At 40.1% G+C, this 27255-nt stretch overlaps 1 protein-coding gene across 1 annotated transcript; it reads left to right on the top strand.

The window, feature by feature from the left end:
- Positions 1-2127: 2127 nt before the first annotated feature.
- Positions 2128-26401, top strand: prom1b (prominin 1 b). Its single transcript, XM_069665878.1, has 25 exons — positions 2128-2398; positions 12167-12228; positions 13775-13801; positions 13902-14110; positions 16691-16811; positions 16896-16959; positions 17066-17155; positions 17766-17983; positions 18072-18146; positions 18281-18344; positions 18487-18495; positions 18590-18749; positions 18908-19060; positions 19927-20050; positions 20205-20308; positions 20420-20504; positions 20599-20745; positions 21120-21191; positions 22319-22411; positions 22892-22945; positions 23247-23327; positions 24312-24380; positions 24818-24907; positions 26055-26170; positions 26348-26401. Exons 1-25 carry the CDS (start codon positions 2128-2130, stop codon positions 26376-26378), a joined length of 2589 nt encoding a protein of 862 aa, XP_069521979.1. The 3' UTR covers positions 26379-26401.
- Positions 26402-27255: the final 854 nt, after the last annotated feature.

Below are 27255 nucleotides of genomic sequence, written 5' to 3'. Positions count from 1 at the left end.
TCTTAAACCATTATATTTTTATTATATTTAAATTATTTGTCTGTATCAATGATAATTTAAAAAATTCAAAAACCATGCTCATGTTTTTCTTGAAATGTATAATCTTCCCACTTGTCATGCAGAACAAGTGGGAAGATTATACATGTCAGGCTACCTGGGAAGGAATCAGAGTTGCAACTTGACAAACAGGTAAAACTTAAGTTTTAGTCACATTTGCGTTGTATCAAAAACCTGCAACTGGGAAGCAAACAAATAACAAAAACACACAGTATCCCCCACTTGCACTCACTTTGTTAGCAACCTTTGCAAGGTAATGATGGTTTAACAGATGCAGAGAAAAAGATGCTGCAAATGTCATTGAATGACATGAGAGGTAAAATGAGGGGTTAAGTTGACCTTACTATTGGAAGGTAAATAAAAAGCAGCCTTTTGAGGGAAGTATTAAAGAGGTTGGAGGCATCATGACTGTGTGTGTGTGTGTGTGTGTGTGTGTGTGTGTGTGTGTGTGGGTGTGTGTGTGTGTGTTTATGTATGAGAGAGAGAGAGAATTTGTTCTGCATGGATATTTCTCTACCAAAAGTCATACTACATGTTTGAATCTGATATTTCCTTGTTTTTATTTTCCATGTACAACCCATCTATGTAATACATCTCCTCCATGGCAGAAGGAGAATAAAACAAGGTTTTTGTTTTGTAACCCTTTCTGGTGTGATGCGTCTAACACAGCTCGTATGCGCGCGCTCGCGTGTGTGTGTCTGTGTGTGTTAGCACAGAGGCCGCTGTTTCACTGAAAGGAGTCACTGCGGTCTCTGTTCGCAGGGGCAAACACTGCAGACCACTGTTCCCCTTGAATGGGCATTTGGAAGGGGTGTCCGTCATCACACACACTGGGGGACTTTTTCAGGGTCCAACACTGAAAAATTATCTACTCCTGGGTGCATGACTTGTGTTTTCTTAATCACCTCAAAATATTTTACATTTAACCAGTTGTAGTGTCGTGTAAAGCGACTGTGAGCCATGTTGGAGAGGATGAAAGAGAGCGCTGACATGTGAAAGACTTCAAAGCTATTTTCTAACACTTGCACAACTTAACCAGGTTGTGACTGAACTTTGGGTGTTCCCTCTTTTGAACTCGAACCCTCTGTGCTTGCCAGCATTTCACTGTAGCCTTGACCACCTATCTGATCGACCTCACAGCTGAAGGTCAGCCGCTCAGGGATCACAAACAAAAGTCCCGCATTGGCAATGTTACTGAAGTGTAATTAGGAAAATCTACAAAAATGATTACAAGTATTTAAATAGAAAATAACCTAAATGATAACCAAATCATGCGTATCCTACAGTAAATGAAAAAAGTTATTTTGCATCTCTGATAAAACTGCCTTTGATAAGGGCTTTTTTCACAGCTAACGTTTTGACTTCTAACAGGAGGGAAAGCATAGGCATTAATAATAACTTTAACAACGTTTCTGTTCTTTTCAGGTGTCTGAGAAAGCCATGACAGGCAGTCAGCATACGCACAACCAGGACCATGAAATTGAAGCAGCTAAATGGAATACAGCCATCATTAATGCTACTATAAACGCCTACGCTTTTCCTACTGTGATATGCTAAAAAAGTCTTATGTGAAAATGGCCTATAGCAACAGGCACCTTTAACTAACAGGGAGAGAGACAGGTGATTGGACCCTGCTATATGTCGCGCGCCACAAGCGCCCGGGCGAGCTTTCAACTGTCACGAGCGCTTTTGGGTTTTACGTGCACGCGAGATTAAGGCAGGCAGCCGTTGAGAGTGAGTGAGGACACCAAGATAACGAACGAGCACATCCCCGAGCCGTTGGTCCCCTGCGCCGTTGAAGTTCTCCGGAAAGATGTCTGAGAAGAGTCCGTACCGAGAAACCAGGAGCTAACGTCTGCCAGAACCTCGATCGTTGGATGTTACGTGTAAAAGTGTCCCTTCGGACTGTTGTTTCTGAGTTGCCCGCGGGGATTAAAGCACCGTGAGGGACAGGTGTCTCGACTCCCCTCTCCATCATCCCGCTAGGCTGTAGTGCGACCGGGGCCAGGAGTTTTTTTTCCCTTGTTGTTTCTCTTTTCTTTTTAGTTCGAAGCTGGACTTTTCTGAGCCATGTTGTGGGCAAGGTGGCTCGTGCTGCTGCTCTGCTGGGGGGCCACAAGCAGCGAGCGGCAGGAGGAACAGAGGGACGGGACCCCGGCTAGGGTCCTGGCGGACGCTCGTAGACAGCGGTCCCGTCCACCTGTGGAGCGGTTGAACTTTGGGTTTGTACCGGCGGCGGTTTATGATACCCACGCTTACTACGAGCCAGGGCCCATAGGAATCTTTTTCCACATGGTCCACGCTTTTCTCTACGTCGTTCAACCGAACTCCTTTCCAAAAGGTGAGAAGATTATCGCCCTCCACCCCTTCCTCCACGTTAATGCCCCTCTTTCTCTATCTTACCTCTGTTTCTCATCACTCTAATATATCGCACATGTCTTGGTTTAACTTTCCCTGTGGTTAAAAGTAATTCTGTCAAAACACATAGCTCACATTGCTATCAAATAACCGTAATCCTCATTTAAGTAAAGTATGTGTGTTATGTAAAGCGTAACAGGTGTTACACTAAATTCTGTGACCCATCGGATTCAGTGACCTGATCAGTTATTTTAAGTAAATGGTTTGCAGTGTTGTCTAATGGCCACATTGTGTTTTGGATTGATGTTCAACAAGTTGTTTGACACTAAAGAATTTAGATAATGAGATAATAATAAGACAAGATAATTTAACCAATATTAATTTAATTATATTTCAATTTATCCTGCATAAAATATTCGCTTAAGACGCTTGTGTGGCTTACAATAAAAATCAACATATATACTCAGTATACGGTATGAAACATAGTTAAATTAAACAAAACTAGTGAAAATAAATAAACATGCCAAAAAGTTCAAATTTTGGTGCATGAGTAAATACACGTTTTAAATTACAGACATCAGAATCAGCTTTTTTGGCCAGGTATGTACACGTACTAGGAATTTGACTCCGGTTTAACTTTGCTCTCTATGTACACTTAAACATTAAATATTAAACTAGTAAGCCTGCAACGATGCTGACATATACAAAACATACTGGTGAGTAGGCAACATCTACGTCACAAATGCCCACATTCCTTCAAAATCTGCACAGAAACTGCTCTTTGGGGCTGAAACTAATCAATATTTTCATTTTATTTTAATCTGCCAGTGTTTTAGGATTATTATTTTTTAATCCTTTAATTTATAAAGTATCAATCAGCCATTTCCCAGAGACCAAACTAAGGTCTTCAAATTGCTTCTGTTTTTCAATCAACAGTCCAGGAGACAAAACCTTTTCATTTACTATCATAAGTGAGAAATAAAAGCAGCAAATCTTCACATTTAAGAAGCTGAAACAAGCATGCTAACATGCTTTGAAAATGTACTGAAACTACTAACTATGCATTATTCAAAATCTTTGTAATTGGTATGCCTTTGATTGACTAATTATGTATTGATTAATCCTTGTATCTTTACTGCTATTGTTTTAGAAATGTTTCAAATCAAGCTTAGAAATAGAAATCATGAACCGATATAACAATGCTATGACCAGTATTGAGGGGATCCATCACTCTGCATGTAGATATGGTAAGAAAAAGTAGAAGTGAATAGCAGTGGATTCATTTGAGGTTCAAAATAATAGTGCATGATAATATTTCTTGTGTGTATATGCATTTGCAAATTAGCTATGATAGAAGAATCTGTAGCCAGTGATCTTTAAAGCTGTCTGAAAAGCTCAAACACCTCATCTGTGGTTAAACCCTGAGTCATTTACCTCCAGCTATAGCTAAATGTTTCTCCACCTGGTGGTTGAGACCCACCTAAGGGGGTCCCATGATCAAACTTGGAGGGTAACAAGATAATCAGAGATAATAAAGATTTTGTTTGTTTTTCTGCTGTTTTCTTCAAATTTTCCCTTTTTTATGAAATGTAAAAATACTTAAGTCTTAAAAAATCCTTCACATGAATCAATTTGAGAAGACCAATTAACCCTTTGGACAACTGCTGAGTCTACAACCTCTGGTGAGAGGTCAAATGTTGCCTGTGCTTTGTTTTAAGGGCTCACAAGCTCATAAAGGTTAGACACCGCTGGCCGAGCTGTCGCTCTCAAGCATCACAGGCTCCGACAGACCTTTTGTACGTCCTTAACTAAACAGCAAAGTCCAAAAACACTTTGAAAACCTCAGAGGCCTCTGGGACAGGAGTTATTTGCACATTACTAATGTATTGTTATTCTCTGCGCGTCTGACTTGTCCAATGACTTCTAAAATTGCTGCAAGATGCCCCTGATAAAAATGCACACATGCACTGAGAGGCAGGGCTGCATGCATCAAAGGTGTGCTTGTTGAGCCCATAAACTAATGTTAAGAGCAGATTAATGGGATCAATAGCTGTCATAGCTCATAAGTAAACCTCTCAGGCCTGTGCTTTAACATTACTGAAGTGATTAAATAGAGATCAGGTCTGTCGTATGATCAATACATACACAGTAAATGTTGTCCTCTCTGTTGTTCTCCCACCCCACTGTTGTATAGTAACTCAGTGATGGCTATATAGAGCTATAACCCACTTTAAGCGGTTTGTTTTGGTGCTGTGTGTATAACTATGAGTGGTCACGTTGGAGGATGACACAGTGCAATAGGATTGGAGGTTTTAAGTTGCTGCCATTTTGGTGTCCAGGGTTAGAGCTGCTGGCTGGCTAATCAATTAGCAGATCAGCGATTAGAGGAGGCTTTCTCAGTCACCTGCATCACCACGTAATACCTTAATCCACAGGACCATATGCTGCTGCTGCTGCAAGGGACTTTCCAGTGTGATTCACACTGTCACACTCACGCGCAGGTAGAGACCACCTGGATGTCAGGTCCCGCACTCGCAAATCACATATCACATGTACGCCACACCATGCGTGCTACTCACAAACATCTAAAGCATGTTATTAATAATTAACTTTTTTTAGATAGCACCTTTCAAAACTAATGTTACAAAGCAAATCGCTGACAAAAACTAAATAACAATTAGAACAGTTAAAAGTAAAGATATCCCCTAAAATACAGGATCAGTATCAGAGAGAGCGTCAGTTTGCACAGATCCAATAACTTGTTTTACCAGAAGTAAATACTTCTTCACCACTCTTTGATCACAAAATTTCAGCAAACAACAGACAACGTTAGACAATGTAACGTCAGCAAAATGTCAGCGATATGGCAATATTCTACGCCCAAGTAAAAAGACAATGTTTACAGTATGCAAGGCTTCAGTTCCGAGGGTAAGTAGGCCTACAGCTGTTAATAATAATATGTTTCTTTTTTTTATCGCGGGAATAGGATTGTTAGGTAAGGAGATAGTGGTATCAGAATATCTCGTAATCTCATTATCCAGAAGAGAGTGATAAAAGCACGAATAACTCTCCAAGATTGTTAAATGTAATTAAAGATCTGAGCTAACTTTTATGACTTGGATTCCAGCAGTGGAGACTTCATGTCAAGCTGAAGCCAAAGAAAACTTGGAGCTACACAATTATGCCGAGCCATTCACTTCACTGGACAAGGGACAGGACAAGGACGCTTACCTTGAGGTTAATTACAGTTCACTCATGAGACAGAGGTTTTGCAAGTTCAGGTGACCAGGGTGCTGCCTAAACTGCCAGGTCCTCTGAGTCATCAACAATTTATAATCAGATCTTATGGCGGTAACAGGGTCAATCAAAGGCAAAAGTTCAATTTAGAAACGCAAGTAAAATGGGGAACAGCGGCACAAGAACCTCCCTTATAAAACTATTAAATGCATGATTTATGGATAAAAGATTTTGCGCATGTTTGCTAAGATAGATAAACTAACGATTTATCTAGATAGATAAGTTATACATTTATCATGTGTTTTTAGGTCCTCAGTGAGTGTTCTCTGTGGTAGTGTTTTTTAAGGATCTGTTCATCCTGATAAATGTCAAAAACAGCATCAGATCAGTGGTTGATTGAGATGTATGACATTTACATGTAATACTGTCTGTATGTGAGGTTGTATATTAGGTTGTTATACATAACCATAAAATCAAGCCAAGTCCTTTACCATTTCTAAAACACAACAAGAACAGTGTAGCTTTAAACACAATAAGTTTAGGACGTGTTGGAGGTTACAATTTAATAATTAAGTAATATCTCTTATTATATCGTATTAGTATATAACTAGAACTATAATGTCATATATCACTAAACTGTTCTCAAACCTTTTTTTGGAATCACCATTTATAAGACCAAAGCTACATACATATTCTGCTATCTAACTCTGTATGGCTGCCTTGTAATATAAAAGGAAACACTTGTACAGGTTTAAAGTTAGATTAAAGTGTAATATTGTTCATTTATTTCTTTTATAAAGCTTATGATACTTGCATAACATGATACCTGTTTCTTTAAATATATGTATCTGTAAATATTAGAACTGATGATGATACACATTCTGTCCAAAAATCAACAATAAGTGACAGTTGATTATTTTTTATTTGAAAATGCAGCTTTTTAAGGATTCAATTCTTTAATATACAAATATTTTATATATATTTTGCAAACTGAAATACAACCAACAACAGCAAAAGTTTTCTACCCAAGATGAATCTAGCTAAATGACTCTAGTTGAAAAGCAGATAATGCATATAACATCAATGTTACAAACTCAGATCTCAGGTTTGTTCTCTTTAGCAGCACCTGTAGCACAAAGCAGTAATTGCAGATGTGTTTTTGGACAACACAGTTCCTAGAGATTCAAACATTGTCACCTGTATGACATGACAGCCAGTTGTCACTTACATCATCAATCTTTTTGATCAGAGTAATCCTGTTTACCTAATGGATGCATAAGTAGACTCTCAAGGCTAGCAGAGCCCAGGAAAAGCATTACGCTAATTTACAGACAAGTGAAGTGAAGGGCAACTTTCTTGTGTTGGCTCCGCCATAACTTCTCTGGCAGAAACGCCAATGCTGGGTCACCTATTGCACGCTGCTTGAGATTCTTGGTAACTGAGCGACACAGCAACCCAGTCCTGGGTATTACAGCAAATGCAAGGGTACAGGTGATTTATGTGACTGAAAATTGCCAATCAAATGAATGTTGCATCTTCCATGGTTTCACTGACACGTGTCGTTTCTCCGCTGAAGCCTAACAGACGTTATTGTGCGGTACAAGCTCATCTCATTCAGGGTACCTGTAGAAAATGTGGAGGCTGCCCTGTAGCTTCCTCGGGTCGGTTGAAGTCGAGGCTAGGGGCTTTAGTCTGGTTATAATTAGCGGTTGCAGAGGTGATTGTGATCAGGGCAAAGGCTGAGTTCAGGTGAAGGTTGTAGAAACACAAAGGAGCACTGTGGTGTGAGGGACACTGAAGAACAAAAGTAACTTGATTAGTCTTATGAGATCAGTTGGATTGTCTTAGGTTGATCAATCTTATAACGGTTAACCATTTATCACTGTGGCGCTTAGCGTAGTCAGTTGGAATTTCCCCACCAATCCCTATCCCTATGTTTTACTATCAATGTAAATAATCTTGAGCGTAAGAGTAACAGTAACAAGCAAGTCTAAAGCATGTATAGAGTGAAAGACCACATATAAAAAATATAACTTAATAAGTTTAAAGACTATAAAGAGTAAACTTAAAGCCAACAATGCACAAGAATTTCTTCTGCGGGGGTCATCCCTGGTTCATGAGCGTCTCCGTCTCTCCTCCTTTTCCTTAATCACTCATCCATCTTAAATCTGAGCGAAGGTTTCTTTGGCGATGCATTTTGGACTCTTTTACATGTTGAGGAGGCAGTGTCTTATCCCTCCGGTACACCCGGGGTAGATTAGAGGATTAGCATCCACGGGGCTAATGCTAACACTGCAAAGCTACCGCCGCTACAGATGGCATTGTCACACACACCCACGTACACACATTATGTGTAAGCACACTGAGGCATGCACACACACTTACATGAACTGAAAGTGGGTCATAGTCCTGGTATTTGTCTGTCGCCTTAATTACTGTGAATGGCAGGAGGCAGGTTGTTTATAAGGAAACAGACGCTTTAAAAAGGATCACGCTCAAGAGAGAGCCAAAGTGTTTGTGTGATGAGGATATTTAAGACAAGGGAGGAATTACTGCCTCCAAAATGGCATGGGTTTTTTTTTGTATTAATGCTTTAATCTGTCTAAACAAACAGAGGGAAGCCAGAGAGAGAGCACTGAGCTGCTGTGTAACACATCAGCAACTTATACTGCTCATGCTATTCATCTGTCATGCGCTTAAATACATGCAAATAAACTCTTAGCATGCAATTATTTATTGATAGTATCCTGGACTTGACAGCATTTACTTTGTCTGTCTACTGAAGAGAGACACACAGATGTATTGATTAGTCAGTAACATTAAAGGGCAGCCATTTCTTTTTAAGCAAACTCTCTTTTCTTGAAGTATAATTCAACTTGGTTCGTGGGGGGAAAGATATAATCCTCTTATCACTCCCGGTGGGCTGTGTAACTTTCTTTAGCTCCTGGTGCCATTCATACGAACTGTACTTAGAGTCTTGTGTAACACTGAGTAAAATATACCGTACCGTCATATTTAAAGTGCTACAGAACTGTGCTTTGGCTAACACGACTTATGTCACCCTTTGAACTGCAGCCAAAAGCGCGACTTCTTACTAACATTGAAGCTTGTTTTTAAAAACTGTGGTAAAGGAGCGACCCTGATTGGTTTAGATTTTAAGAGTCATAATGCCACTTTGTCACCCTCACATTAAACTTTCCATATGCTGTCCAAGGATATCTTTGAAGCAGTGGTTTCCAATCTGATGATCAATACCCCACCCGCCTGTGGGGTAACAAAAGGAAATATGCTCTTTAATTTTAATTTAATACAAAGTTCTTTCTCTTCAGGTCCCAAGAATTATTATACATAATCTGGAAGGTACGATTGGCCATTAAAGTGATTTAACCTGCTCCCTCCAAAAGGAGTTCATAGCGTAAAGTCGGTTCTACGAGCTCTTGTCAACACTTCCACTGATTACTTGCAACTTTTTGGCTGTATAAAAAATCTATCTTATTAAAAGTAAGCATTTTATAGTCAACTAAAAGTTACAAGTTTTAGTTTTTAGTTTTACAACAACTACAAGTTCTCAGAGGACCCACATCCGCCCCCTCTCAGGGTTGGTCCTTTAGATGTTTCAGTCCAGTCATCTTTGTTGTGTTAGGTAGGGCCTAAGAGTGATACTTTACTTATTTATTTATTTATTTATTTATATAAGATTTTTTGGGGGGCTTTTTATGCCTTTATTTGAAGAGAGGACAGAGGATAGAGCCGGAAACAGTGGAAGAGAGAGTGGGGATGACACGTGGAAAGGGAGTTGAATCCGGGGCCGCCGCATTGAGGACTATAGCCTCCGTATATGGTTGCCGATTTAACCGCCAAGCCAAAGTGGCCCCCCCAGTGATACTTTATTTTAAATGAGGCTTGTAATGTACAGAGCAGAGATGGTTGTTAGGTTGTGTAAGGTTATGTTCGCACCTTCCCGTAATCTCTAAGCGCGGGTCAGCATGGAGGATTGTGCCAGCCTATATTTACACATTACAGTAAGAGGGTTGTACTTTCTGACTTAAACATCCCAACAGCCAGGAAGCAGCGCTCATTGAGGCTCTTTCTTTAACTTGAGTTTAACAATATCAGGTCAGACTGGGGTTTCTTTAAACGGTCAAGAGACACAGTACAAGATACTTTGGTACTAAATAGTTGGTTTATCAAAGGTAGCTCTTCACAATAGCCACTGAAAACATCACAACGTTACATTTCCCTTTCAGACACACGAGTTCAAGTTAGGCAGTGGTCTCTTCTTCTCTCAGGTCTAATTCTGATCGCTGTTTACCCCCCCTTCTTTCTTATACTGGGTCACTGAACTAAGCTGTCTAAGCTTAACTGCCCTCGGTGGCTAATGCTAAATAAGTAGCTGAGAAACAGCAGGTGGCATCGGCACGATTCAGATGCACTCGTATGCTACATCTGCAGAGTTTACAGAGATGGATGTCTTTACTCGATGTGACAGTCTGGGGTCTTCTTTAGGTGAACCAGCTTCATAAACACTGAGTAAACATCTGAGAAAAGATAAAGCAGCCGCCTCCCAGCAGGAGGGCAAGATGGTGTTGAGAGGATTATCCATATGGTCACTAAGGATATCCAAAATCTCCTTTTACTCAGCAGAAAGACGGTTTTACTTTCACAAAGTAAAAAACATGTAAAAAGCAGACTTCATTTGATTAACAAGCGATTGATTGGCAACTTTTAATCATTCAAAAAAATCCAAGAATCAAAATGTGTCCATTTTTGTGTCCTTTGCTTTTCTCCGCCATATGCCGATGTAAACACATCTCCCAACCAGTTTAAAGATGCAAGATTGGTCTGTGGTGGATTATGTTTTTTGGGGATTTTTATTTATAAGTATGATTAATTAATTAATTAGGACAATAATTGACAAATTGATTGCTGAATAAAATAATCAAGAGAGAGGTATTGAGTAGACAGTATAGACAGTAATACTAATACTTTAGTTCAAGTAATTTACTGTTATAAACAAATCTAGTCAAGGCATGTTTCACTTCATCAGCGCACCTTGGTGTGGAAATAGAAGGCAGGGAAGACCGTGTTTTTGTGTGTGCGCGTGCGTGTGTGTGTGTGTGTGTGTGTGCGCACCAGCTGTGTCAGCATTTGCATACTAAACTAGCCTCCATCTGCTTGCCGTGTGCAGTGGCACCTCCTGTACCAACATGTGAAGCCTTTCGATGACAATATTGTATCCTTAAAGATGTAACACACACAGACATTTTTTTTCAACGGACAACAAACATTGTAAAAATTAAAAACATGCAAGATTGACATTTTTATGTTTGCAGCTTAAAGCAAGTAGTACTCAATGTTCGTATACTGTTTGTATTGGTACATATAAGTATGGTTGTGACAGTGGTGAAAGAGGTACTCCGATGTTTTAGGACTTTGGGAAAATCTTTAATTTAAATGTTATCTACAGTAAAATCAGCATAGAAATATACAAAGATACCAAAAGTAGAAGTACTCTTTATGCTGTATGGCCCATATCAGAATTATGAATACTATACTATTGGATTATAATTAATTATGCATAAAATAATAGCTTTAAGAATTTATCACCTACGCTACATCTAGTAAAGGTGGAGCAAAAAGTATACTGATAGGTAGCTTCATCTTTAACAATACTTCATGAATTAATGGGTTGATTGTTCTTGAATATTATTTATATTTTATATGATCAGTCTGCAAAAAGTAACTGGGAACTTGTGCTGTTATATTAAGTATATGAGGCTGTCATAAAAGGTACAATATTTCCCTCTGAACTGTCGTGCAGTAGAAGTATAAAGTAGCATCAATTGGCAATACTCAAGTAAAGTACAAGTACAGTACCTGAAAATGGTACTTAAGTATTGTACTGAGGTTAATATACATTTCACCACTGGTTTGGGAACACAGAATTCAGCTCTAACATTACACAGATCTAAATGTCTTGTTTTTTACTGTACACGTCGTCAAATATACATAAATATGTGGCCTGTACGGGCTTGTGTTGGTGTGCACGTAAACAAGAGGAATCAGTGTTGTTTACCTGCTTTGTAAGTTCACAGTGTGAGTGAGGCACCATCCAGGTAGGCTTAGTGTTGGCTGACCTATATAAACACAGACAGCTGGACTGTGCTGCATCCTCACTGGCAAACTACACACTTCCAACAGCTTCCAAACACACAGCTGTTGGATAAATGAGAAAACAAAATTGTAATGTTGTTCTCGGTAATTAAAAAAAAACAAGTCATCTGTTTGTGTGCCTATGAAATACATGAACATATTGTTACTCTCCATCGTAGCAGCTTTTACAACATTACACAGGAAGTGTGTTTGATTGTGTATGAAATTGGCAGATGAGTCCTTTAGCAGCTGTGTACTGCTTGTAAAACGCAGCTGTACAAGGGATTACAATTCTACTGGACAATGTTTGCAGACAAGAAAAAACCCTTGATGACTTTGTCTGCTCTTTTTTTCTTTTCAGATCTGATTGTCAAAGTTGTTCAACAAAACATGGGCGGAATCAAAATAGAAGAATGGAGAAAGGTACGCTTGATTCCAGTGATAATGAAGGTTAACTTAGCCTGATATGAAAGTTATGATTCTTGAGGCTATATTTGTTCATTAAATACCTGTGAAAGTATCTTTTCTCCAGAACAAATACATAATGATAGGTTCTATTGATTTATTGTGGCTGCCTTGGGGATTTGTTTTATAGTAATCAATCTTTTTAAAGTAAAAAGTTTGGGATACATTTATACATTTTTACTGTACAGTTTAAATGTTTGTAGCCCCATATAAGATATTGGAGACTCTCGCATAGTTAAAGATATAATCTTGAAGATTTCAGTTTCGTTCTCTTCGGCGACGCCTAATGGCCATAAATGTAATTGCGGTCCACAGTTGGCTCCCTTTGTAACAGTTATAACCAGGGGTGGGCAACCCTGCTCCTGGAGGGCCACCTTCCTGCCTGTTTTAGGTTTTTCCGCACTCTAACACACCCTATTTGAATGATCTGCTCGTTACCAACCAACTGAAGCGTCTCAGGGGATTGGTAAAGAGCGAAACATTAGAATCAGGTGTGTTAGAGTGCGGAGAAACCTAAAACATGCAGGAAGGTGGCCCTCAAGGAGCAGAGTTGCCCACCCCTGGTTGTAACTCTTGATTTTCCTTGCTGACGGTCGCTTTCCTTTTTAGACTGTTTGCCTTCATCTGAGCGTCTAATTTGTTGAAGTTGTATCTGTCGTCATCGATCTTGTCTTTGTTTGTTCAGCCATAGTAGATTACTGTTTACTCACAACACTTGCAGAAACCGGAAAAGCAGCCACTTAGCTCCGCCTACCCTCTCTGGCAGACCAACCACTGCTGGCTGATGGAAAACCCGTCACTAACTGGGCGCCTCTTGTGATTTTTTCCACGATACCAGACACCATAATTCTGCAAATGCAAAAGCTTTCATCAGTGGGCCATAGGCTCAATCACCATTGTGTTACCTCATTCGGCGATAGATAGAGACTTAACAGACATTTATTTAAATTAAAATCTTCGAAATTATTACTTTAGATGTTGTTTGGTATTCATGTTCTCCCTATTTCATATGAGGAATGTGATTGGGTGCAAAACACTCATCTTTCAGATGGCTTCTTATTGTCACAAACCATTTACCTGATTAATGTATATCACCGAAAGATTGCAAAAAGTAATAATGCAAGAAAGATAGTGTGCAGGAGTTTTGCAAAGATTGTGATTTGCAAAATCTTAGAAATGCATTTAAAATCCATTTTAAAGAAACCCATAAATGATATGAAGCCCTATTACTGTGCATAATTAAGTTTAAAATATTAAGTAAGATTATGTTAAGAATCACAATTAGATTATATCAGCCCCGGTGGGATTATATGTTCTACCTTACTCTTGATGTTGCCGTCACTTCTTTCTTGAAAAATGTGATTTCTGCTGCTTTCTAATCTCTTCACTGTAACACTAACCTTGTATTTTTTGTCTTTGTTTTCCTTTTGCTTCTGCTTTATTTGTGGGCATGTGCACTTGTCTTTTCTGCACCCACCATTGTGCACGTGCTTTGGGGACACAGCCAGACAATGTAGTCCTGTTACTGCAGGTAAACTCCTCACAACAGTGTGCCGATACAAAGTAACATGTCTCAGATATGACCACATGATGATGCGAATGATGATTGTGCTAATCCTGTCTTCCTGCAGTGGATCTACTACGAGACCGGATTCATCGTGTGTGGCACCATCGGTATCGTGTTCCTGCTCTTCACCCCCATCATTGGCATGTGTTTCTGCGTGTGTCGGTGCTGCTGCGACAACTGCGGAGGGGAGATGCACCAGAGACAGAGAAAGAACGCCGACTGTCAGAGAGGTTTCTTCACTGCCTCCCTCATCGCCACCTCCATCTTCATCAGGTAAGTCGTCACTGTCTTGTTTTCAGTCTTTATCGTCTTGTTTTTTCCTAACATGAGAGAAATTTTGCGTTTTTGCGTTTGCGTTTCAAAAGTTTTGGATAGACTTGATAGGCTTGATACTGACAATACTATTTATATTTATACGACTACATGGATGTATTTTCAGACAAACAACACACAAGGAAGCATATCCTGTAAAACTTAAAGTCATAGATACCAAAGCAACCAGGAACCAAATGTTTGCTGAATTAATATGGTTTATATGTGGATCACCAACACCTCTCTCACCTCTCTCTCTCTCCACTTATCTACTGCTATCTTTATAATAAACATCCATCCATCTATTCATTACCACTACCACTTATCCTGTTCAGGGTTGCGGGGGGCTGGAGCCTATCCCAGCTGTCATTGGACGAAAGGCGGGGTACACCCTGGACTGGTCAGCAGTCAATCACAGGGCTGACACATAGAGACAGACAACCTTTCGCACTCACACCCACACCTATGGGCAATTTAGAGTCACCAATTAACCTCACAAACATGTCTTTGGACTGAGGCAACAGTGCTAACCACTGCATCACCGTGCAGCCCTATAATAAACATATAAACACTAAAATTTACTATAAAGATAAAGTCACATCAAATCTAAATAGTTAATAAGGAGCTAACAAACCATTTTTTTGTCAATCATTTCTACAAATTACTTTTTATCTTAAGAAATTACTCAGGATGGTGTGTGTAAACATGTGGGGTCTAAAGAGAATGCACCACCACTTGAGCATTGCATTTCTCCTGCACCTTTGTTGGACTTACTACTGTTTATAAAGAAATTATAAAAATTGATGCGGCAGAACCAAAAATATTGCCTTTTTTTCGACACGTTCTTCCTCTTTGTCAAAGCCTGTTGCCTCACTACCGACAATGCATCTTAGCCACTGACACTTTAGTCAGACATTCAGGAGAGTTATGACGGTAGTTTCTAATGTATCCTCTTAATCCTAGCTTCAAGAAATGCTGAGGAACATGATTCTTACTCCTCACTTCCAGATTTGTTTTACTTTCAAACTTTTAGAGCGTGTGTGCAGGTTACCTGCTGTGGAGGAGACAGGTGTACCTTCAGAGAAATAGGATCCAACCTGTGCAGGACAGTTAGGTGTTACTGATACCACTTGGCTGACTGTGAGAGGCCTCTCTGTCTGAATGAGCGCTTTCACAGCACACACATGCATGCTCATGCACACACTCACACACACATGCACATATGCATACATAAAGCACTCTGGCCATTTGGAGATGTGGAGATATCATCTGATCAGGGTTTGTTATTATGATTCTTTTATAGTCTCTTGCACAGAAGGTTCTTTGTTTTTCTCCCCGTTGATTGGCATGCAGAAAAACCTTTGTTCCAGGTATCTGGTGGGATATAAATGTCATTTTTCTGCCGATATTTTCCGCTGATAAAACAGCTTTAATTTTGCCTAAATGCTCGATGATTCCCTGAAAAAGAAAAGAAAATGTTACATACAAATAAATATGGCATTTTGTAGATAACCTAAGTTAAAGTAATTTTCTTATCTTGCCCAGGGAATGTGTACATTTTAAAAAGCACTGTATTATGTTATTTCTACACCTGCCAGTGGGCCACTACAATAAGAGTAGGCATGATTTCAATTCCACTACAGGGGAGACTTGATGTTCTCTGCAATAAGGTGGAAAAAAACATGTGCTTAAAATATCGGTATCGAAATTGGCGATCGGCAAAAAGGGTTGGAGAATATCGGCAAAAAATCCAATATCATGCATCCCTAGTTCTTACTATATTTGTCTTTTTCACATTCAGGGAAAAGGCTCAAAACACCAAAAGCACAGCTGAAAAACTGCATGACATCAGCTATTCATCCTGTTTTCTGTAATATATTATTACACTTACGGTGCTGAATTTAGAATATTGTGCAAAAGTGCAGTAACAGAGAAGGTGGATCCTAGATTCTTCAAAAGAGGCTCTATTATTGTGCACTTTTACGTTCTCTAGTTCATGTAGAGTTTTTTCAAACGCTTTTAATCTCTTAAAACAAAAATTACAAACAAGTTCTTGCACATTCGACTTAACTGCGAAGAAACAAAAGAATCCTGCTCATCAGTCGCTCACAATCTTATTGGCCGTGATTGAAACACTCTTAAAAGAACATTATTCTTTGGTGTCTTCATGTTATATAATGGCAGCATTTGGATCAAAGCTGTGTGCTGTTTTTAATCACCCATCTACCTGATTACAGGTATGATTTATTTCTCAAAGGACGGAGTGGCAGAATGAAAGATGCTTCAGTGTCTCTTTTCGAAATCCACATTTTATCTTAAAGATATAAAAAAGAAGACAAAAGTAAGCAGACTCCTCCAACAGAGCTCATGTGACTCTGCAGACCGCTCACACATCCCTGTGAATCACCCCTGAGTGACTCCTGAAGCCCATTCAGCAGAAATATCTGAATGTAGCCATGCTGCCCTCTGCTGGTGAAAACCGCTCCCTGTGTTTCTTTCCTTTACTGATCCCGTCTGTGTGTGTCTGTGTGTGCGTTTCAGTTTGGGAATACTTATCGCCTATTCTGCGAACCACAATGTCAGCAACAACATTAAGTACACTCGGAGGTTCATCAACACCAACATGAGAGACCTGAGGGTGTTTGCTAACAACACACCTGCGGTAAGCCCTCACACATACATCTGAAACTTCATGCTATAACTTTCTGTTCCTTCTTAACTCACATTGTGTTTCTGTCTATTGCAGCAAGTCGAATACCTGACAGCCCAGTACACCACAGCCAAACACAAAGTCCTGTCAGACCTCGACAGTAAGTTCAACATACATGTCTCTCACTTTTTTAACCTTTAGCTTCCTGTGTTTACTTATGAAAGGTTTAACTGTTGTTGTGTGATCTTTCCGTCGCTTCCTGACAGACATTGGGCCTTTGCTGGGCGGGAGGATCCACAGTCAGCTGGAGAAAGAGGTGGTTCCCTCACTGGACACTGCGCTGCGTATGGCAGGAGGTAACATACAACACTCTGTATTCATTTTAGATATGACTTCCTGTTCAGTTCAAACAGCTGAGTATGAAACATCTGATAAGTGACTTTTATTTTGAAATCTATGAATAAACCCGCCAAAAAATAAGCCGACAGCTGCGAAAAAGGACAAAGAAAATACTGTTGTTTTTTATTTCAAGAACATATTAGAACACTATCACTACTAACATGTCTTTTAAGGGCATATCCTCACCATTATTTAACTTTGCCTTCTGCTCTGTGTTTCCGTCTCATTCCCTTTTATTTAAAGCAAAAGTTGAAAGTGCCATCAAAGGTAATCAGAGCTGATCTGGATTCAGTTTTGCTGTGCTCGTTACTTGGTGTCAGTGTATCATGGGTGTTACAAATCATGAACCAATGTCTTCTGTTGTGATTTTCTTTTCGTGGACTGTTGGTGTGTGGTCATTGTAATCAGTGATTGTTGTTATGATATACATGGCTCTGTGGTGGTTGCGTAAGTTGTGCATGTATATTTATATAAAACTTGTGAGGCTAACTAGTTAGACAATACAAAACAACACACTATTGTGGATTATATTTAGTTTTTTGCTAATCTTTCCTCCTCATCCTGCAGCCATGCGAGAGACCAAAGAGGCCCTAGAGAACGTCAGCTCCTCCTTGGAGGTTCTTCAGGAGGGGATGGGAAAACTTGGGGTGAGTCTGTCAGGGGAGCGCGCCTCTCTGTCCAACACCCTGTCCGACCCCGCCTGCACTAACGGAGCTGTGTCACCCACCTGCAACACAATCCGCTCCACGCTGTCCCAGCTGGGAATCAACGCTGACTTCTCCAAGGTACCAAGAAGCTAAATATTTCCTGGCACATGAAAGGAGATCCTTAAAATGAAACAAGTACATATTTTTAATTCCTTCCCTATTTCAGCTTCCAGATGTGAATCAGGCTTTGGGTAACGTCAATGTCATCCTGAAAACAGACCTGAGCAACATTGTACAAAAGGTGAGTCTGTCTGCGTCCAGCTCATCAGCATCCGCCTGATCACCTCGCACTTTCTTTTTTACTCATCATTTTCTTCCAAAACACCTAAAATCTTTTTACTCAATCCTCTTTTCTCTCGTACTTTCCACCTCCAGGGTTACACATCCTTCAATGATACGCCAAAACTGGTTAAAGAACAAACTAAAAACATTGTCTCAGGTACCTAAGTGTGTGATACTGTTTCTTAACAAATGAAGCTGTTTCCCCCGTCCCTCTTAATTAAGTCTGACTGTAGTATTTCTCTTTAATATATTTTTCTCTCTTACCTTGACCTGCATGCTTTTGATTGATGAAACCACAGCTCTGCCTCGTAAGTCCTGATCAGTTAGACCAGCCCTCCTGGTTGACAGACACAAATTTATGGAGCATCCTCATTATTTTTTTGTCTGTCTTTTTGTTTGCAGGAGTAAAAAACATGCTGGATAAGATCAGCACAGAGATTACCAGCTTCGCCAAGATGTTTCCAGTAGAAGCCTCTCTGGCCAATTTCACAATTTTCATCAATGATGGACAGAAAAAAATTGAAGCCTTTTACCCACAGATTGACCAAATGGATTTCTACAGGTTGGTGTGTGTTGATCAAAAATATCACATTATGAGAGCAGATTGTCCATCATCCATGGTTTTAAGCTTAAAGTGACTGTTATCAGCACTTTTTATAATACCAATGTATAAAATGCCAGTGAAAATTTTCATCTCCTAAATGTGTGTCTGTGCTGCAGGTGGATCGGCTGTGTGGCAGTGCTCTGTATGGTCGTCCTGGTCGTGGCCTTCAACTTCCTCGGGTTGCTGTGTGGCACCTGTGGCTACGACAAGCAAGCTACGCCGACAACCCGGGGCTGCCTATCAAACACTGGCGGCAACCTGCTAATGGCGTAAGTTACCAAAACAGTCCAACACTGTAGAGTCTATAAGGAATCATTTTGAGTATCTCTATGCAGACAGTTTGACTTGTATTAAAGACGTAATGTGTAACAAGTGTGCGAGTTACAGGGTCCTGGGTCTCTCTCAGGGTCACACTTCTACTTCTTCTTTGGTACAACTGAATGGAACAAAGCCACAATATATGCTGTTAGATACACCTTTATTTTCCCTATTCTGACAAGTCAAAATGTCTGCTGTAAAAGAAAAATATGTTGCATCCATACACAAAAAAATTACAAAATTAAGACGGTTAGGGGTTTTCGTAGGCATTTTTCACATCCGAGAAGTAACCCTTAGTAAAATCTGTCTTTTGACAGAAAGATTTAACAATAAAATAGGTAATTAAATGAAACAATGACATTCGAACTGTGTGATAAAACTTTTCTTGGACTGTTTGAGGTTGATGATCAGCTTATTTCAACTGGCAAAAAGTACATGATGTCTCTCTACAAACAACTCAACCAAGCAATTGAATAATATCTATATATAACAACATCTAACATACAGACTTTTTGAGATACATTTCTGAATAAATTTTTTTTAATTACAGTTAACCATTTTTGCAGCTTTGTACCTGCTGAATGACGCAATTTGCTAGAATAAAATGATTCTGGTTGCTGGTATTTATCAGCTTACCAGCTCCAGAAACACCTTTAAATTGATACCTGAAAGCACTTAATTAGGCTGAAGGAAGAACCCTAAACAAAGAGAAGATATTGAGCTAAGATGTTGTGATGTGTGATGGAAGACACAAACTAAACATAACAGATGTTTTTTTGTGATAATGTCTCTCACACTCTGCCTCTTGCTCTTTCAGCGGGGTGGGCTTCTCCTTTCTCTTTGGCTGGGTGCTGATGGGCATCGTGACCACCTTGTTTGTTGTCAGTGGTAACGTGGAGAAGCTGATTTGTGAACCGCTAGCTAACCGGCAGCTATTCCAGGTACCGAATGCACACTCTCCTCCTTCCTGAATTGTCTCCTCCATGCTTCTCTTTCTGTGTATCTTGGAGAGGGTTTTATCTGAGCAGGTTAGAGTTACATAACAGACGCTGTGCTACTGTGCTGATGAATATACATGTGTTTGTGTTTGTGTAGATCATAGACACACCATTCATGGTTCATCCTGCCAAGAGGAACTTCCTTCCTGGGATGCTGTTTCAGAATCCGAATATTGATTTGACTTTGGGGAGCATGTACAGGTAACATGCACACAGCTATTACTGCACATATCCAACATAAAGCTCATTGATTACTTTAATTTATTAAAAAATGACAGACAGTAAAGAGACTGTACCATATTTGTCTTATAGGGAGTGCCATGAGAACAAGGGTCTGTATCACGCTCTGCAGCTGGAAACCATGTTCAACATCAACGCCTTCCTCAACAGAACTGTGGTAAGTTTCAGTCATTATCAGTACTGATGCATTGGAGGAACACAATGAAAGACCACCTGATAACCTGTGCGTTCACATGTGTGTTTCACAACAGTACAACAAGGATCTGGCCAATGTGTTTGAAAGCGTTCAGGTCGACCTGCGGGACATCACCCTGCTGGAGCAGGCCGGCAGAGACAACCTCCTCAACTTCGCCAACTCCGGGGTCGGACAGATTGACTTTCAGTCCTACCTGGCTGAGGTAAACTGTGTGTATGTGTGTGGAAAGTGCTTGTAGTGTATGACACTGTGGGGAATCCCTGCCCATATGACAAAAAATAGCAGGTCCCCATTCGGTAAACTATGAGCAAAGACGTTTATATTAAGTCTGGGTAAGATCATATTATATCTATGTTAGAAATACATAATAATTATCTTCTATGTGATTGTTGCTCCCTTGTGTGGATGTTATTATAACTAAACTAACTAGATATTTCATGCTTATGAAATGGATAAAAGAAATTACGATGCATAGAAAACTTGACTTCACCGAATCCAGACAGATACTCCAATAACACTACTGTTACTGTGTATTATCCCTGCATCTTGCGTGACCCTCTTTGTTGTGTTGTTTAGGTAAATAAGGGAGTCACGTTGGTGGATCTCTTGTCCTTCTCTACCAACCTGGAGGCTCAGGCCGACCAGCTGGTGAGTCTCATCATCATCGTACCAACACATTACCATTCAAAAGGCAAATATTAAAGAGGGGGTATAATGCTGTTTCACATTTTAAGACATATATATTTAGTGTTACCATGTTGGAGGTCCAGACTAAACGTGGGTGAAGTTTCAAATCTGTAGGTAAAAGTATGTTGGAGTAATCCTCTGGCTTCTCAGCTCAGTCTGCAGGCCGCTGTGAACACCAGGTTTTACACTGTTTCTTCTACACGCTGCACTTTGTGACGTCATAAGGTGCAGCCTCAGCAGGCTTCGGAGAGCTGGCCAATCAGAAGAAAGTGGGCTTGTAGGAGCGGGGTTTCTTAAAGGGACGGAGCTGACTGAGTCGTTTCAGGCAGAGGCTGCATGAGGGCCTGCACAGAGCACCAGTGTGAAAAAAGTTTTTAATTATGCTAAGCTACTCCACAGAGTGAAATATGAAGCTTGAAATTAGCATAACACCCCCCCTTTAAAGACACGTGGAAGTTACATTTAGACAACATACAGCAACTTGATTTGGACACAGTTTCCACCACAGACATCTACATACGACTTGGCTGGAGCTAATATGCATCCAGGCCGTCGACTTGGGAGGTTTTTTACTTGCTGTATAACATTTATGGCCAGTTTGTTTTTTTAGTTATTAATTAACATATATTTATTCACATGTTGTACACTGTTGGAATGAGATGCAACACATAAAATATTCTTGCACAAACAAGTCCAAATGTACAGTCCAACAGCGTCTAGAATTTTTTTGGCTGTCTGCTCAGTGATCGGGCTTGTTAGCCTGAACAAGCTGCCCATTCACCCTGAACACACAGACACTCACACATTTATGGCACATGCATAGTGTATATACAGGTATGTACAGGAACTGCGCCATTTAAAGCACGTGGGAAATCACACAGAGGGATTACTGTCCGTGTGTATGTATATCTAAGGAAGGAAAGAATAATAAATCATTTGATTAAATAAAAGATATAAAAGTGTATGGAATAAAAGTGTTCATAGCAACTCCATGATATGTAACTGTAACAAACTGCTGTTCTCTTTGCGTTTGTTTGTTTGTTTGTTTGTTTGTTTGTTTGTTTGTTTGTTTGTTTGTTTGTTTACAGCCACGTGGTGCTCTGGAGAACGCACTGAAAGGACATGCCAGCAGTATCAGACAGATTCACAGGGAACAGGTGGTTCCCATGGAGCAAGCAATGGTAATCAACTTTCCCACCACACTCAAACACTCACTACACTTTGTACACATGCACAAAGAAGTACAGACAGATCATCTCCCCATGACAAAAATCATAATGCAACAAAAAACAATATTATTCCTTATTTCATGCAAACCACAAGAACAGCAGCAAAATACATCTAGTCAATATTTTGTGCAGAAGACTTAAAGCAAATGTTGCCAACATTATGGGCAAAAGACAATAAAGCAATATTGGAAAACATATATTTGTTAGCTGATCCAAACTTTCCCTTTTTTGTCTCTTCTTCTTTTGTTAATTGTTGACAGAAATATGTCAGAGCGCGGGTAAGCCGCTGTTGATACACAGCATTGTGTTCATTGTGCACGTCTGTCTAAGCTGTGTTGTTCATGTTGTGACCGTGATGTGTTCGGGTGTTTGTTAATAGGTATTTAGATGTGCAATTATGTTGTTTTTGTAACAATTTGTCCTCTCATACAGAGTGTTATGAGTCAGAGTATCAGGCAACTGCAGAGGACGTCCAGCGACCTGCCGGTGAGCAAACACACTGACAAAACACACAGTACCTGACATTTGATAGCATCAAGTTGAACATCTGAATTCACGTGTGCTCTGAACTTAATGATTCTTTTCATGTTGTAGATAAAATAAATTATAATGAACTGTATGACTGTTCTGTATTAGCCCACAGAGAATGATTTGACAATCTACTACTAAATACACTACACTATTAACTTTTGTTAACTCAAAAGACAAGAAACATTTTATTAAACACAAAAACTTCCTTGATTGTCTCATAAATTAAAGTCTACCTTTACGCCGTCTCTTTTTTTAGGTCAAGGTCACGAACATCCTGAGTGCCATCGATGCAGTAGAGTACCTCATCACTCATAATGCCTCCCATGTGGTGAAACAGGTAAAAGAAGGGATTACATCAACAGTGTTATATGTGCAATATACGCCTGCTTACTATGGATATATTTGGGACTTGTCCCATTGCTTGCTTCACCCCAGTCGAGTGGTTTTAGATGACATCTTTATCTAAAAAAAAAGTCCAAAAAAATCATACCTGAACTGGAACTGCATTTTAAGGATAGTCTTGCTGGAATTGAGCTTGCGGTATGATGTGATACAAAATACGTACATATACAGTACGTCATTCTTAATAGGGATGCTTGATATTTGATTTTTTGCAGATATCCGATATGCCGATATTTTACAACTCATTCAGCCGATTACAGATACCGATATTTTTTTCCAGCACACCTAATTGCAGAGATCATCAACTCTCTTCTGTATTGGAATTAGCGTACAGTTTAATGGTGATACTCTTATCACATTTGTTACAACGGTCGGGGTGACGGGTCTTCAGATGGTTAATCAAGTTTGTAGTGTTGAAAGACTTTGCCTTGGCTCCTCCTCGCATCACCGAAGCTGAGCAGTCATTGCAAATAGCAGTTTTGCTATCTATTTCGGACACTTTGAAAAACTTCCACAACACGGACATTTTGGCTTCTAACTCTCTCATGCTGCAGGTAGACACACGTGACGTCATCACGCTGCGCCACGCAGGTTTTCTTCGCGCCGGGGACATTGCGCCGAGGTCGGGCATTTAATCAAGTATGCAGCAGCCCATTATTTTATCGGTAAATTATATCGGCAGATATCGGCGTGTTGGCCGATATCCGATAGTTCATTTTTAAGCCAACATCGGCCGATACCGATATCGTGCCGATAATATCGTGCATCCCTAATTCTTAAGAATCCCGAACAATCAGCTCTTTAGTAAGAATACAAGCATCTGAAAAACAAAATCAGAGGGTTTGTGCAACTAGGCCACATCCATGACAGTCTGCTGACACATTTGCTAACATGTTCTGTTTTCTCTGTTGATGTCTAGGAAACAAAGGCCTACACAGATACCTTAGTGGGATACTTTCAGCAGTACACAACATGGGTTAAAAGATCGGTGAGTATGCTACCTTTTTTTTTTACTATATATTGTATGGATTCATTTTGAAGATTAGGGGTTAATTATACACAGAAGAAAGCAAGAGTGTAATTATCCTTATTGGTCCCTCTTGGGACCTGAATCCTGATCTCCTGGGTGAAAGTCCTGAGTTTGTTTGACCCCTTCGTCCACCCTACATGGACTGTCACTCTTTATACTACATCACCTGACTTTCTAAAGGATCCTTGTGTCCACCACAACATAAGATCCTAATCAAATCTCCAGGAGGAGACTCGCCAGCAGGACTGAAAATGTCCACAAGTGAATCACTTTACACATACTCAGCAAGTTCTGGTTTTACATTTGACATCACACACACACACACACTCCCTGTAATCTAAACTTTGGGGTTTTTTTGCTCTATACTATACTTAATGTGTATTTTCTCCTCACAGTTGACTGCAGAGGTTGCCCAGTGCAAACCTATCAGTAACATTGTGGACAGCATGGAGATAGTAGGATGCAGCTTCATAGTCGATTCAGTGGTAAGGCATCAGAACACTGTGGTTATCTGTGTGTGTGTGTGTGTGTGTGTGGACGGCTGATGAGGTGCTCTGATTCATTCTGCAGCTGTATGTACTGAACATGTTCCCCACATGTATTTGGATTCCGACTGGAAATATAAACGGCTCTTTGACTGTTTGAGGGAGCGATGAAGGCTGCGGAGTCATTGGGCCACACGGATGAGAACAGTATGTTCTCGAGTCTCAGACACACTCAGCCGCGCACACTGAGATGAGATACAGTCTGTTTGGAGGCAGGGCGGGGAGCTACATACACACAGATTATTCACTGTTTGCACTCTGACCCCCAAGGACGTATAAGGGTTCATATTTACATATTAACTATATATCATGCATGTGAGTTTGTGAGAGTTTAATGAGAGCTCAAACTAGCTGCAGACTGTGGCTCACATAAACAGTGATTTTATATATCAGAGCTCCAGCAGCGTGCCTGCAGCCACAGCTACGTGTGTGTCCGTGCACATGTGTTTATATTTAGGTTCTGCACTGTTTGTGACTGATAAGGTGTACATTTATTGTCCATCCGTGTCTTTGTGTGATAAAGAATTTGTACGACTGCAACTCATGATTATTTTCAGTATCAAATAGTCTATCTGTAATTTTTTATGACTTTTCAGTCTTTAAAATGTCTCAAAATTTGGAAAACCAGCAAATTAGACATCCTGATATGACGTCTTTTTAGTGGCAACAGTTAAACTACAAAAGAGAAAAGTAGGAAGTCCTTAATGGTTATGAAACAGACGGATGGAGCGATTAACTGAACACTGCCATAACAGCCTTTGTTTACATTTTTCATGGCAAAAATGTACAGTCAGGGATACGTTTGACAAAACACAACTTGTGCATGTACAGGACGAGATCAGCAAAGAGATAAGATGTACTGCTACGTGCACAGGGATCTTATCTTATGTGTGAAAAACGGCTGCAGTTGTTGCTGATTCTCCACAGAAAAAACATTTCAACTTCCATTTCTAGTGTCATACTCGCAAAATAGCTATGAAACCTCACTTGGGACAGTGAAAGTGTGTTTTTTTTAAGTTTGACAGGGGTGAATAAATTGTTAAGTGGAGTAAAAATATGAAAGTTGACCTGTAAATGTGTTTTTCAGAACACATTCTGGTTTGGTCTTGGAGGCTGCTGCATCCTTCTGATTCCCAGCATCATCTTCTCTGTCAAACTGGCCAAGTATTACAGAAGAATGGACACAGAGGACGTCTTCGAAGAGTGAGTCCCAACACACCCACATGTTGAACAACGAACTACAGACAGAAATATTGTTAGTGTTGCTCCTTGCTTTTCTGAATCTTTCCTGAGGATCAAATTAATTAAAGCTCTTCTTTCCTTTTCTCCGTTCTTTGATCCTCATATTTTCTCCTCATGTCACTTCCGCCCATTCTCCAGCTCCTCTTATCCGTGGCTCGTTGCACTTTAATGTTTGTCTACTATCACACGTCCTTCCTGCTCTTCCACGTGCCCACTCTCCTTGTTTCTTCTGGGATACCTCAGCTATGGATCTTTTTACGTCCTTCTTACGTCTTTCATCAGAAATCAAAAACATGGTCTTCTTCTCTTTGCACGGATCTCATTCCATCATCTCATCCTGGGTCTCCCTGCTCTTTTTATTTCCGTCTTGAGAGACGCTTTCCAAGGATCCCTCCATCCTTGTTGCTGTCAGTGGAGTCTTTCCATTCTCTCTCATCACCTGTCCACCCTCGCTCTTGTGTTGCAGTGTGGGTAATACAGGTAATCATGGTGAACAAGTGCTTGAAAGCCATGGAGACTTCGCTGCGCTCAGGTATGAGCAGTGGCTCTGCTTGCTTGCATGCCACCGTGTTAATTGGTGGAGGGATATTAATTAGTGTGTATGATTGGGAGTCTAAAGACAGTGAAACATTTGACACATTTCTCCACAGATATAAAGTTTATACAGAATTCCCCATATGTATGTGTGTGTATGTGTGTGTGTAGATTTAACTCTCCCTATCACAAGACTCTGGTTCGGTTCCCTCGGGCCTCCGCACCCCCAAGCTACTCTGACTGGTGACCTAAAGGAACTCGTCGATGAGGTACTGATCATCAGTCAAAGCTTTCCATTAACCTTCATCTATCACTAACATCTGAGAACCACCAGCCATTTAGTCCTCATCAATCTGACTTAATTTATTTTTGTTTCATATGTCATATGACCTCTGATCCCTCCACACAGATCAGATGTTTTCAGCTGCTCTAATATGTCATCTCTTCAACTGATGTTTATACGCACAGTTTGTATTTTTAGCCACATCTCTCAGTCAAAACAATGACAAAAG

The sequence above is a fragment of the Semicossyphus pulcher genome, unplaced genomic scaffold (assembly GCF_022749685.1).
Source record: "Semicossyphus pulcher isolate SPU_LCO1_2020_fin unplaced genomic scaffold, fSemPul1.0.p SCAF_17, whole genome shotgun sequence".
Classification (NCBI taxonomy): Eukaryota; Metazoa; Chordata; class Actinopteri; order Labriformes; family Labridae; genus Semicossyphus; species Semicossyphus pulcher.
The sequence above is the reverse complement of the archived record's forward strand: the minus strand, read 5'-3'. Positions and strand labels throughout refer to the sequence as shown.